This window comes from Falco cherrug, chromosome 4 (genome assembly GCF_023634085.1).
Source record: "Falco cherrug isolate bFalChe1 chromosome 4, bFalChe1.pri, whole genome shotgun sequence".
Lineage (NCBI taxonomy): Eukaryota > Metazoa > Chordata > Aves > Falconiformes > Falconidae > Falco > Falco cherrug.
Window position 1 is genome coordinate 61,999,626 of NC_073700.1, and position 14,414 is coordinate 62,014,039.

At 40.7% G+C, this 14,414-nt stretch overlaps 1 protein-coding gene across 4 annotated transcripts in view; it reads right to left on the reverse strand.

Moving 5' to 3' along the window:
• Nucleotides 1–14,414, reverse strand: part of DIP2C (disco interacting protein 2 homolog C) — a 325,146-nt gene that overhangs the window by 5,334 nt on the left and 305,398 nt on the right. For all 4 annotated transcript variants that reach the window (XM_055708852.1, XM_055708854.1, XM_055708853.1 and 1 more), the window contains 4 exons: nt 6,587–6,644; nt 5,395–5,469; nt 4,118–4,292; nt 2,320–2,443 (listed from right to left, as the gene is read on the reverse strand). In XM_055708852.1, the coding sequence (XP_055564827.1) occupies nt 2,320–2,443; nt 4,118–4,292; nt 5,395–5,469; nt 6,587–6,644 (432 nt within the window). The remainder of the gene's footprint in view (nt 1–2,319; nt 2,444–4,117; nt 4,293–5,394; nt 5,470–6,586; nt 6,645–14,414) is intronic.

The window sequence follows — 14,414 nt, forward strand, 5'->3', positions numbered from 1 at the left end:
TTACAGTCCTGATGAAAAAAAAAACCTTAAAACCAAAACCCCAAACCAAAAAACTAGGGATGCAGGAAGGCTGCACTTGCTCAAGAAATTCACACCCAACAGGAGGCACAGGAGGTCCAGAGTCAGAGGTTGTTGATTTTGCGCTAAATTTTTTCAAAGACAAAAATACTTCTAAATAACTTTTTAGAGCTGATCCTCAAAGACAGAAGTTGTACAGCAGGATCACATGTCAGTCAACAAGTCACCGCTATCCTCAGTAGTGTTAAAGGTTACAAAAATGAGCATGTGTGCCTTGGACACAGAGGCTATTTCTATAATCTAGCAACTGCACGTACCCACTGTCTTTTGTTTGCAACAGGTACTGATGCAGTTAAATCCTTAATGGGTTATTGTAACTGAAACAGCAGCAGCCTCCAACAACAGAGGCTCATGGCCCCGTCCAAAGAAAGGCATATACAAAGTATATATAAAAAGTAAGATTTAACTGGCTATTATTTTGTGTTTCACAAAGAGAAGAGGAGCACCTCTAAGAGAAGCTGAAAGAGAAGTTGAGATAAATCAAGGACAGTCAGGACTAGGACTAAGAATGAAAACTCCACGCTGGTGGCTTGAGAGAGCTCTTAGGCAGAGCACTGGTTAGGAAGAGGCTGGGAACTGTGAACAAACCAGATGTTGTTGCTCTGAACTACTGTGTGTCCATTTTCTGCAGGGACCACATCAGAGCAACGTCTAACTCATCGGCATTCTCTCTTCTTTGAGAAAAAAAACAACCCTGAAGACTTTCAATTTTGGCCTTTGGGCAAAGGGTAGTAATAGTATAGTGTGTCTTCTGAAATCTTGCTCACGTGCCTTGCACATTATCACCCAACTGCTGGGAAGAGTTAAGGCACCAAGAATTACTCTCATGTACTTCTACCTCCTTGCAGAAATACACTGGCCTTTTTCTTCAGTCTTCCCAGCTTACCCCAACGCTTTTTTAGTTGCCACTATCCCACTCAGGATTTCAATGATAATGGAAGGAAAAGGATCCTCAAAGTGCTCTCAGTGGTCTTGGAAAAAGGAATATAATTTAAGCATTTTTGGCCAAAGAAACTCACGATGACCATTTCTGCAGGGTGAGAGGGCTACTTCATTTACTGCCCATGAGTTCACACCTTGAGGACACACACATCTCTGACAAACAGGTACTGCTGAACACATCGATTTATGAATCTGTGGCCATCTTCTAACAGAGCTAAATACCTTAATCTGAAAACTCTCCATCCACTGCTGATACTGATCTGACACATTTAGGAGAATTTCACAGCATCCTTAAAGCGTTCACACTGGTCTATATCAGGACACAGAATCCACCGCCCTGTGTAACGGCTAGCTGGCACAAGACCATACAGCAGGGATAACACTCTATGGAAGAGGGAGTAAGGCAAACCCTCAGTTATATAGTCAGCCAAGCAATTAACTGCCTTAATTTTAACAGATATTAAAGAAAAAAGCAAGGTGTTTTGACTAAAGAAACCAGTCCAGTCGCTGTGCTTCATTATTAAGTTCACTGCTCCAGGTTACACCTTTGCAGGCAGTATTGAAAAGAAAAATGGAGAGTCACGTCTTATCCCCACTAAATTGCTCTGGCTGTTGCGACAAGTTCACTGTGGATGAAAGGAGAACAGCCGAGCTGAGGTTATATCAAAACAAACTACCTAACTCAATCTTCTGATGCAAGAATAATGAAAAGCAATTTGTTCTCATGTCGGCCTCAAGAAATGATTACCTGCTGTATTCATTTGATGATGTGATACATCGATTAAGACAACATCATTATTAAGTCATTGATTTACTGCTTCAATTTCCATTGTAACCTGGATTTGATCACTGTTTGATTTATTAATAACCAATTCAAAACTAACAGTGTGTTCACTAATAAAATTTATTAGTGTGTTCATTTATTTGAAATGTTTGCTTGCTTACTCCTTCTAATAACAACTCCTAAAGCTTGAACTCATGCCACTTTGCTTTTCCTGGTTAGAATATAAATCTCTAACTCCAAGAAACAGCTACTGACCTACCTGAGAGCTGCTTGGGTCTGTCAAATTACAAGTTTAATCCTTCACTTGTGAATGACCTTACCAGAAAACAGTTCCTCCTTATTAGACCTGTTTGTAGAAAAGTTTCATCCTAAGGACATATTTACAGCTGAGTTATAAATCCTGTGACCATCCTGACAGGCCAGTTCCTGGATCAATTGCAATATCCAAGAAAAAACTCCAGACGTTATAGATATTTCAGCTTTATATAAGGGCCATGGTGTTATATAATCCTTACCATTCTGTGATGCTCTTGTGTGCTCTGATTACAGAGGTTTCAATATCGATCGGATGGTACCTCATCCCTCGTAACTCCATGGCTTCATCTAATGCACCCACAACATAAAGTGCATCATGGCGTTCTGGTTGTGAGGAAAAAAAAAAAATATATTCTGTTCTCCAGTACATTAAAATAAAAAAATGTTCACATTAATAATTAAGTAAAATAAGTATAGCATTTACAAGTTATCCTTGAATTTCTGAAACCCCAAATTCCAGACTGGTAAGATTTTTCCATTACTAAAGTGGGATGCAGAGCAGAACGCAGAAGGAAGGCAGAAGCACTATTCCCATTTGAAGAAGAGAAAGGTGGAAATCTTTATCCAAAGACAGTGGCAGAAATTCCTGTTTTTCTCCCAGGTGGATGCAAAACAGACTCTTTTTATTTTATTTTTTTTTAAGGTGCCCTAAATAGACAATAGGCTCCTTTTTTCTCTCTTGTTTCTTTTGAAAGAAAAAGGATGGATTTGACCCTAACAGTATAGATGATGTTTTTTCAGTAGTTTAGAGATGGTCAGTACTGATGCTTAAAGTGTCTTACAAAGGTGTTTATCAATAAATTAGAAATATGAGCTATATGCCAGATAGCAAATTGCTCATTCAGGCAAATGGCAAGCTCTTTACATTAATGTAGATAGTTGCATGGTGGCAATGCAATGGCAATATAACCTCTACTGGTAATTAAGCGCAGAGACCTTTCTGCACTGGGAGCTAAAAGTGGGAGGAGAACAGGGACTCGGCAAATCTTTGCCAGAAGATTTAAGCCATTTAGATGCTTAAGTTGCAATATCCTCAGAGAATCCCAAATTTTCTCAAGGCTGGGCTATCATGAAATGAAAAAAGCCTGTGCAACAGAAAGTAAATCTCTTCTGGAAGATGCTAACATAAGGACACCGGCAGCAGTCATAATCCACAGTGATTACTAGGATGCTTTCAAATTTGATGAATTGACTGGTTGGCCGAATAGCAGCTATTCTAACCGCCCTGCCACCGGGGCCCTGGGATCACTCCTGGAGGCACTTGCAGCATTGCTGGAAACCATCCTGTGCCAAGAGCCTCGCCTGCCGCCTCAGCCAGCCGGCGGCGGCGCACTGTGCTCCGCATAAGCCGCAGGAACGCAACGTCTGCCCAAGCAGAGCCACTGTGTGCCTGGCAGGGCTGGCTGGCTTACGGGTGTACACGAGACAAGGGATGTCATAAAAACAATTAACAAAATCCTGTACCTTCCCGACAGAAACCCAGACACCCTGTAGCTTCTGCTGCAGGCTACTGCTTGTATTACATTTCTGTAACTATCCCCGCAGGTTTAAAGACAGGGACATTGGAGAAATGGACAGCTTCTGTAAATAAGTTTATAACACAATAATTATCAAAGAAGGTGGCTGTCATCGGAGGGATGGCGATCACACTCACAACAAGGCTTTTCCTATTTCCACAGATGTGTTTCTTCAGGTACAATTGCGAGAGCAAATGATGGCATTTTAAGCTGCATTTCCTATTTTTCAAGCTGAAGCACTTGGAACATTAACAGTGCCAAAATGTCACTGGTGGAGGGCATTTGTGGCACCTGAGGTACAGCAAAGGAAAAGCAACTGTCTCAGCAGGGAAATCTTGCCCTCTGTTTTACTTTCCAACTATTTTAACTAAGACTTTTTTGCAGTTCTACAGATTTCATACACGGCAGGCAGCGCAGACCAAGAGACACAGTGTCAGTCTCAAAATATATGCACAGACCCAGATGACGAGAAACCTCTTACCTCCGTTTGCATCTGTGAGTTCCGTTCTTCTCAGGAACCCCAGATAGCCAGTTCGAGCCCAGATAGTCTGTGTGTCTCCGAAGCTGAGTCGTGAATTAAAATGATCTGATTGCAAAGATTCATCTCCGTAGATGGTAAAATACCCACTGGCATTGTGAGTGCTGTGAACCCATATCTAAGTTAAAAGCAATTATACTGGTATTAATTAAAGCAGCTTTCCAGAACGAAGCATTGTTGAAAATTTTTGATGTGAATGTTTTTAGTCATAGCTAGATAATACTATAACGCTTTTTAACACTTGCTGAATTTGTAGCTGACCCAGGTTTAGGCACGGAGACCCCAGTGTGACCTTGCTGCTGTCGGAGTGCAGAGTGGAGCCGTGCCTCAGGAGAGACATGCCGGACTCATGTCTGCGGGGACACCTGCCTCGCAGCCCTCTGGCTCCTGGAATCGCTCAGCTAGTTTGGAGGTCCGCTTGGTTATGGCAATTTTCAGAAAAGCCCAGAGACCACAGTGCTCTTTCCATAGCCTCCCCGCCCCGTTTCAGTGTATTTACACCAGCAGCGCATCCTCCGTAAACACCAGACAGATTATTTTAAAGGGTGCAGCCAGGGCCCTTCACTTCTGGAGGATTCATCTCTTCTAACTCAAGGCATCATGGAAAATTTTACAGTTTCACGGTAATGAAATCTTACAGATGAATCTCACATATTAGATTGTCGTTTTAATTATGACTAAGCAAATTCTTCACGTTGTTAATTAGATCCTTAATTTCTCATTGAAAATAATATTTTTTTTCTCTCCCTAGAAACATAAAATAAATTGGAGAAACATACAGCCTTGCTCAACTCAGCTAATGGGAGTACATCTTTGTGTTTAAGCACAATGATTATAAAGAGAATAGCACTAGAAAACCATCTAGGTGAAATTGGACTAATCAATAAACTGATTTTTTCATGTAAGATTCCAATAGAATTAGTGAAGCACCAAGTAGAAAATAATTAGGAAAAGCAGATTTTTTTTTTTAATTTTTTTAACAAACTTCAGCTATTATTAGCATTTATCAGGTTATATTATTAACAATTTTAACAATTATACAAATACCATGCTGCACAGCTTATATACTATAAAGATCTGTAGAATTCACAACTTTCTTAACTGGGCTTTTGATAAGACATACTATAGGAAGAAACCATTGGCCCATTGGCATACACAACAATAGCTTTATCTCTGCAATTTAGTTCAGAGCATATAAAGGTTAAGTTTTCATGACTCACCTCACCAAGATGAGAATCTCCTAAGGGTCCCTTTGTTTCTGGATTAGCAATAATGATACGTACTCCTGGGAGGATCTATTGAAAGAAAACATGAGGCAGTAAGAAAGCAGATACCAGTTTATGCAATCATATGCTGGCTCTTCGTCCCCCAAAAGACTTCATTAGAAATAAGAAGAAATCCTTAAAAAGTTAAAGTAGACTTATAACATGAAAAATTAAAATATTCTGTAGATGTAATAAATTCTGAGATATCTGGGAAATGCTACAAACCCTCTTCTCTTTGTGAAAGCTGTTCCATCATGAAAAACTCTTCAGAAATCAAATGTTCACCTACAATATAAAGATCCTACCAAGTGGCCCTGTCTTTCTGAGAGTATATACTAGAAGAGAGAAAAAAAAATGCTAGTCACATGGCACTTTGTCCTGAAACAAAAAGAAAGCCAGCGGCATCATGCAACCTCCCCAGAACAACGGCCTGCAAATGACTTCATGGAAGGGACACTCAACTACTACAGAGGTGGGCAGGTGTTGAACTCCAAAACAGAAAAGGGAACATCTTATGACCATGAGTCTCTGCAAAATGATGGTTACTGAGAGCTTTGGATGAGCACCCACAGCACCGAGGGTGGTCAGTGAGCAGGCAGTGCCCTGGTGGCTCGGTGCAGCGGGGATGGTACCCCTCCTTTTGCCTGGAGGCAGAGCGCACTTAGACCTCGGCCACGGGCAATCGGCCAGACAGCGCAGCCAGGGACAGAGCTGAGAGCAGCATCCCCATCCCTGTGAGCCAGTCCTGTGTCCTCACCCTGCCCCAACCGCGATGCCGTGATCAGTAGATAGCATCAGTAATCTCAGACCAGTTCTCAGTGGAGGTGGGTCTCCATCGATAAAAAGTGCCTTCACGAGTGGCACATTGGGTGGCTGTTTCAAGAGTGAGACGCGGAGGATGAAATACCTTCTTTTTGCAGGAAAGTAGGAAATGCCTCTTGTGTACAAGAGGGAGGCACAGCCCCTGAGGGAGCAGTAACACACCAGTTACTGCCATCGTGCTGTAAACTCAACAGCAAAGAAAGGTCTTCAGCCTACACAGTTGATAAAGCCCTTCTCGACACTACATGTCAAAATAAACCGAAATGGAAATTTACTGAAAAGATGTTCCACAGAAGGTATCTTTAAATCTTCTTTCAGTACTTACTTTTCCTGACTCCATGAGGGGCAAACTATGTGGAGATCCTCTCTCAACTAAACGAACTCTGTAAAATACACGTAAAAATAATATGCATAATACACAGTTGCATTTATTTGGTTTTCATTAATGTTTATTTCTAAAAGGAAAGGTTAATGGTCACAGAGATTAATGTTATTTTTGGAACGGATGAAGCTTATATCTTGTAGGTCATAATCAGGCCCAATATTTAATCTTAATCAAGACTTAGGGCTGGGAAAATAATGAAAAAATGCTGTGTATGAACATTTCCTTAAATATTAAATTCTTCAGATGTAGTTGGTGCCTTTTATTTGTTTTTGATAGACTTTTGTAAATGGAATTCCATGCACAAATTTATTCACAGGAAGAAGGATCTAAAATAATTGATTTCCCACAAGACCATTATAAATGCCAGGGCACAGACAGAAAAGCATGTGAGCTGAGTGAGCAACCACATTCCACGAGTAGTTAACAGTTAAAATCAAAGTCATATCGAAATAACTAATAACCTGGCCTCGGCTTTGAATCCGCATTTGCAATCTTTTAATTATTTTCAATGGACAGTGGTTGATTAACATTTTAATATAAAAAAATAGTTTTAACGAAAAACATTATTACTGCTGAGGTCAGGCCCTTTCTCTGAGTGTGGCTCTCTGGTCCTTTCTCTTCCTTTCCTAGATAATTTATTTTCCCACTAAAGGAACATGAATGGCAGCTATCCTTCAGTGGTATGGTGGTCTGGAAGGAAATTCCTCATTTAACCTTAGAAAATGCAGCAGGTTAGAACGAAAGAGTCTTTAAAGTCCTAAAATAGCTGACGATCTCAGCCAGTAGATGAAGAAAATTTTGGTAACGCCTAGACATTCCTGTATCCTAAGTGAGATAACTTAAAAGTTCTAACAGGCCATGAAACCCTCAAACTTCCCACTCCTGAACATTTTTCATAATCCACTTCACCAAGCTAAATCTGGACTTCTGTCAAAAGAGCTGCTCTTACCTCTTTCCTCCCCTCAGCTGTGATCAGAAAGAAAAAAAGCGAGACAAGATGCCCTGTAAAAGGTAAAGATGAAACATTGCAAGAGAGGAAGACATAGCTAGGAGCAGGTGGGTGGAGAACTAGATCTGGTTAAACTGATCATAAACCTGCAGCCTGTTAGAGGCAGTCACAATAGATCTTGTTCAGCCTGTTTTGAGGTCTTTTATAGGCAGAGTACTACAGTGCTCAGTTTGGGGAAGGAGCGATGAGACACAGACACCTCAGCTAGAGATCCCTTTGGAGAAGAACAAAGCCTTGGGAAGTTCAGCCCCTAACCATAAAGGAGACAGAAAAAGATTATTTTTTTTTTCCTATTTCTTTGCTCCAAAAGTCTTCTATATAAAAGCTGGGACTGTCGAGGTCAAGGCAGGAATAATGAAGTGTTTTATCTGCAGTTCTGGGAAGTTTCTCAACCTTGATGGATGGGGCAGGGCTAAGCCCTGAGGCACTGCACATCACTGTGAACAGCTCCTTACGCTAACAGAAAGAGATACCCAAATACCCAGCAATTTCAGACTGCTTTTCCAAGTTATTTTGAGAAGGAAAGTATGTAAAGTGCCTGCAAGGGGCACTGCCTGGAGCAGGCATGGTTAGGCAGCTGCAGCCTGACCTGCTCTCTTGCAAGGTGTGAACAGCAACCACCTTCCAATGTTTGTTCAACTGCCACAGAACTCCCAGACAGAGCCCGAAGCACTAATTACCACTTCTGTGTGTAACCTGTAACGGTATACTGTCCTTTTTCTACACCGTACTGATCTCTCAAACCTCTGTTTTGTTACAGGAGTGCACACACACCTGTGTGTTCTACAACGTTCTCTGCTGAAAAGCAGTAGGGCCACCACTGGATTCAACTAGAGACACAGAAACGGGGCAGCAGAAACCCAGGCAACAGAGGCTTCACTATAAGGTGTATGCGCAAGGTTAAATGATTGCTACTTTATAAAGGGTATGTCGATATAAGCCATGTTTGCCTTGCTGTTCAAATGGCAAGCTAAATCATAGGTACTTAGGAATATGCAGCAAAGGCTTTAAAAATAATCCTGTGCATATGGAAACAAAAAAATATTGCAAACCCCAGTTGTAATAATGCCTGTATATCTGGCTTTATATATGTATCTTTGTTCTGTAAAATCCATATTAGTGTAGAAATAGAAAATGCCTTAAACTGAGTTCTTCCAAACAGCTGACATCTCCAATCTTTAGATCTGTATTTGCAGACAGGTAGCTGCTCTTAGAAGAACCAGTCATCATCTCCACCACTTGGTATCTCCTTTAACAGACACAGTTATCTTGTTTATTACTTACCAACATTTGTCAAATACAGAAAATCTTAAAAAGGAGACAATTTAAAAAACCTCAGCCATAAGCACTGCTAAGAGTGATGGTGTAACAAAGGTCAGGAAGTACTTTATTTAAATTTAAGACTGGTTTAAAAAGAATCCGATTTGCGTAACAGTAGCAAAAAACCTCTGGGGCAGGAGAAGTGTTTGTCAGTGTTGTCCAGCTGCCCAGGGTCACTGCTGGCCTTTGCTCCCTTCCCATTGTTAAGACATGCCTTGGTGAAGTGTTGCTGAACTCCAGGCCTAGCAGAAATCACATATAATAAAGCCATACTACTGGAAATGAATCAACATTCATAAATCTGACAATCTCTTTCTTCTTTGCTTTCAGCATCTGTGCTTCCCACCTTGTTCTTATTATCACTAGCATATTCTTCTGGTTCCCTTCACCTGTTTCCTCCAACCTTGTCTGGTTTTTTAGCACATGACGATCCAGAAGGCGTAATTTCTCAGCTTCCAGTTCTGTTAAACCTCTCCCACTCAGTGCTTTCTGCCTCAATCCCTACAGATTTATCCCAGCAGCGCACTAAACACAGAAATGGCATTTCCTGGAGGCTTTCTGCGAGGGCCCCGTTAGCACTCAAAAACTTCGACTCCTTTTTAAAAAGTTTCTGCTAAGCTCACAATGCAGTTGGGAACACGCTGTTAAATCTCTTAACAACTCTGAAATAATAAAAGATATTTTGCCCCAAAGAGATTTCAAAAAAATAGAAGTAAACCATTACACTCTGATGTTACCAACTCCTATGTGTATACTTAATTTTAAGTGTGTAATAGTCTTATTAATTCGACTGGGACTAGTACTGTGAATAAATTATGGACATCAGGCAATAATTTTTAAAATTAGTTTTACTGTGCCTCAGCATAAAATAATTCAATTGTTCCCACTCTTCCCTAAGAGATATCCATCCTTCCACTGACAAACACAGACAGCAGACACAACTGAAAACTTCTTTGCTTCCCTCTCGGGTGAGCAGCATCACTCTCGAGGCTGGTCTGGCAGGCAAGGTAAAAAGGCAGAGCACAGGGTCCCCCAGACCCCAGAACACCTCTGAATTACCCAGGTGCTGCTGGCAAAGAAACCCAGGGCTCCTCATAGCCTTCTCAGGACAATGTTAGTGAGCCTTCTCCAACTTCACAGCTATAATGTGCTCCCAGACAGCAGGGGTCCGGCATGGGCAAGTCCTGTTTCTCTGCAGTGCTCCAGCCACTCCTTGTTGGGAGCAAACCCGATCTCTTCCGAAGTGAGTACAGAGCCTTCCCGCTGCCTTCTGCTGCCTTCCAGCCTTGCTGGGAAGGGCAGAGGCGAACGTGGCTGTAGAGCCAGCCTGGGCAAAGAGCCTGAAAATCAAGTGGATGGGATAAAAATGCTGCCCTTGGGCGTGAAAACTACTTTTGCACCTTCTGGTGGTTTGCAGCCAAGCTGAGAGGGAAAACATAAAATGAGTGACCCACTGTAGAGCAGACACAGGGTTTCTCTCACACCAAAATGTCACACTGGAGCAGAAAACATTCAAGAATCGTTGCACTGTTACAAAGCTCTAAGCAGTGATGATACACGGTGAATCTGTAGCATTTATATAGTATAGTATAGGCAAGTACGATTTTTATATTTTTTCCCACTGGTTCCTAAAAATTAGTCTTTTTTCTTAAAAAAAAATCTCTAACTGGAGTTGTACAGTTGAGAAAGCTGCCTGTGCTTCCAAATCTGGCTGCTGGGATTTCACAGGGAATGAAGCTACAACACCAGTATGTGCTGAACTTTTTTTTTTTTTTGGTTACGATTTAATACATTGGACAGATTTCATCTCCTTTAAATCAAACATTTACTATAGAAAAGCAGGATTGAAATGACTTCAGAATGAAAACTGGCAAGCTGTAACTAACTGGGCACTGTAATCGCTGTGCAGCAAAGGGGATATCGAAATACTGTAACAATGTCTTTCTGCCTAACTATCTCACATGAAACTGCAAGTTTTGTTTATGCTTCTTTTCAGATCTGGTCCATTTGGTGATGAAAACTCTCCAAAATACGTTCTGCAGCCTGCTAGTATTTTGCACTAATCAGAGAGTTTGTCAGCTGAGCTATTAACTATTGCTTTGGGAATCCGCAGGGGCTGAAGCGTGCAGAGTGGTACTAACTGGTGTTACAATGCCAAAACTGGGCAAACCTTCAAAGCTGGCTGTGCTGTGGCTCTGAGAAAGACTTTGGATTCTGTGATTCTAATAGAGATGGAAAGAAGCTGTGAGGTTATCCAAGTCTCGCTCCCTGCCAAAAAAAGACTTCCCTGCAGTGCACTTTCGAGTGCTTTGTCTACTCCTGTTACAGTATCTCAGATGATGGGGCTTCTTCCACTTCCCTTCAGAGTTTATTTCTCAGCTGAATGTATTTTATATTCAGGAATCTTTTTTCCTCTGTGGTGCTTGGCACAAACCGTTCTTAGCTTTCCATTGTTATTTCTAACTAGCTGTCCACGTCCAATTCAAAGGAGTTATTCCGACTGTCCCCTTTCTTTTAAAATATAACTCAGCTAAAGAGTTTATCTTTTCCCCTAACACTTGGTCAAACCCCATATCTTGAACTTTTTCCTTTCCTTTATAGCCATTTACAGAAGCTGAGCCATGGTAACTGCCCTCCTCCTCCTTGCCAGTGTGCCAGCATCTTCTGCTGTTAGCCAGGTTTGGGCACTGAAGCGTGGCACCGTCCATCATCTCAAGCTCCTATTTGTCTGTTTACCCTCCTGTCCCTTCCTCCTGCCCTAAGCGGTCTGTTCTTACACCATGTCACTTTGCAGCCATGCCAGCTTGGAAGTCCAGCTTTTTGGTTTCTTTAATACTAGCTATTTTGCACACTGATTTCTTTCGGTAGCTATTTTGAGATGCTGCCACTCTTGAAAACCTTCAGCAACAAAACCTAGAGGAAACCAGATAGGATGTGATGCACACACAACCTAATATATATTGAAAATTCACTGTATGTAAGTCCCCTCCTTGCCTATAGCCTTTCCATGGCAGAAAGAAACAGCTGATGCTCTTTTTGGTTTCATTCCAGTTCTATTTCTTAAATTTTCCTGCTGATTGTCATCTTATGTTAGCAGTTGAGCTTTCGGGGAAGAAGGTGGGTGTTTTCTTATCCTGCAAAGAACTGATGCTTTGAAAATTTTTGCATATTACACTGGAATAAAAAAGTGTAATATAGAAAGAAGCTGTAAACAGAATCTGAAAAAAATAATATCACAGGTCAGAAAGAGATTATTTATGTTTACTGTTTCAGTTTTTTGGTTTTGTTTTGAAATGTAAGTTAATTAATTCTCCAAACTGAAAATGCTTTTACTACCACCACCATAAACAAAAATTAAAAGTTCAAGTAGGGTGTTTTGACCACTTTGAGAATTCCATCTTTTTCATTAAGCTGAAAAAGATCTGTCAAAACTGACTTCTGATCTCAATACAATGGTGTTTTCTGGTGAAAAAAGACAACCACCTAACTAGGAATTTTAACTAACATCTATTTGTAAGGCATTTAATGCCAGAGAGCACATATGCTTTCGTGTTGCTATATCCAGAGCGCAGTGACTTCCCAGTTCCAACTCAAATGGCCAGGAACTATTGTCATGACCTATTGCCATCATCAACACCTTTCAGATAGATATATATATATAGATATATATATATATATATATTGCTGTCTAATGTTGAGATGGTGCCTGGGTAAGACTGATGGTGGGAAAGGGCTGATGCAGCCTGTTCTGATTTTCTATAGCAAGAGGAAAGATGGGCACTGTAGGTAACAGTGGGAGCCTGGACTAGTGTCAGGGCTCTTTGACACTCAAGACTTGCAGTGCATCGTCTCTTTACTCAAATACTAAAATATTTATACATAAACTATTCCAGAATTTACAAGTCAATGAGCTAATTCTACCAAAAATGGAAAAACAGAAAACATAAGCTCTGCCTTCCAAAATGACATACACAGATCAAATAGCCAGATCTGAAAAGGAGGAAAATGGCATTGCTGAACACTTAGGCTGAAGGGAAAATCTAGCTAATGAAGAAGAGTTTCCCTGCATCATCCTGGTTTCCTCAGAGCAATTTTCCACCCATCACATGACCAATTCAGATAATGGATAAATTCACTGAGACTGAAAAGGGGAGTTTTGGATTGAGGCAAACTTTATAGCCAACAAAATGAACAACCATTAAATGTTCTATATGTCTTGGACGTATTTCAGTCCTGTTAATTCGATAATCAACAAGTTCAGTTAAAGAATCAGCACTAAATCACTTCCTTTAATGTAAAGACTTTTCTTCACTATAAACCTAAATTACACTTCATGTGGCAAATTCCCTGAGGTCAAAAGCAAACAGCTTCCAATCCTTCAGACAGCTGAACAAAGCAGCAGAAAAGGTTACACAAGGATTTAAGATGCTTTGGAAAAACTGGAAAGGGATTGAAATGGGGCAGAAACTCTGGTTCAGGAAAGGGATATTCAAAACTTCATAGAATAAAAAAGTAACAGCAATTTTATCATATAAGACTATGGGAATATGTAAAAAAACTAAGCTATGTTTATGTCTGTTTTCAACCTTGGAGTACTTTAAAATATTCAGCTCTCATCATATGTGAACCACATTGAACTTGCTTGAATTAACTTTTGCACATTGTGTATAGCACAATACGCAACCATGTCAAGTGAACGCTGTGGACTGGGACTCTGGAGAATTTGCTGTCCCTCCTGGCCCCACCTGACACCTACTGTGCCCCATCAGGCACAGCATCACCCTGCTCTGTGCCTCAGGTTCGTATTTGCAAGAACAGGCATAATGCTGCTCTCAGCTGGTATCTTTTTATTTACATGACAAACCTCCCAGGACATGGTGTTTATCACTAATTGTCTTAACAGCACTTTTCATAATCACAGTTGTGATCTGATGATTCTGTTTAATTCAACATGCTTTTTCTACTTCATAATCATCTTTATCTTCCCAGTTCTAATCGAGAAAAAAAGAGACTCCACACACAGGGAAAACTTTCATGACAACAGACTTGGGATCTGAAAACATCTGCATCTAATTGAATTAGTTTATATGGTGTTAAAAAATGATGGAAACAATTTTATCTTCCTTGACACAATATTCATATTCTACATTCACACAATGTAATCAAAGGTGGAATTTCTGAAATCAACTCATCCTCTTTCACTTGCCCTCCTGTCTTGCTGCAACCTTCAGAATTCACCCTGCATTTCTTGGGAAGAACTGGCAGAAAGTTTCCTCTCCTTAACAAGCACCAGAGACACTTCCTTTGCATGGCAAACTTCAACACACAGAGCTGTTTTTTTAGTTGAAATAAAACTGCAGATTACCACTCTGAAGAAAAGGTCAGTGGTGCCAGGAGCAGCAGTGCCTGGTACACCTGAAGGGACTGAAAAGGAACTGT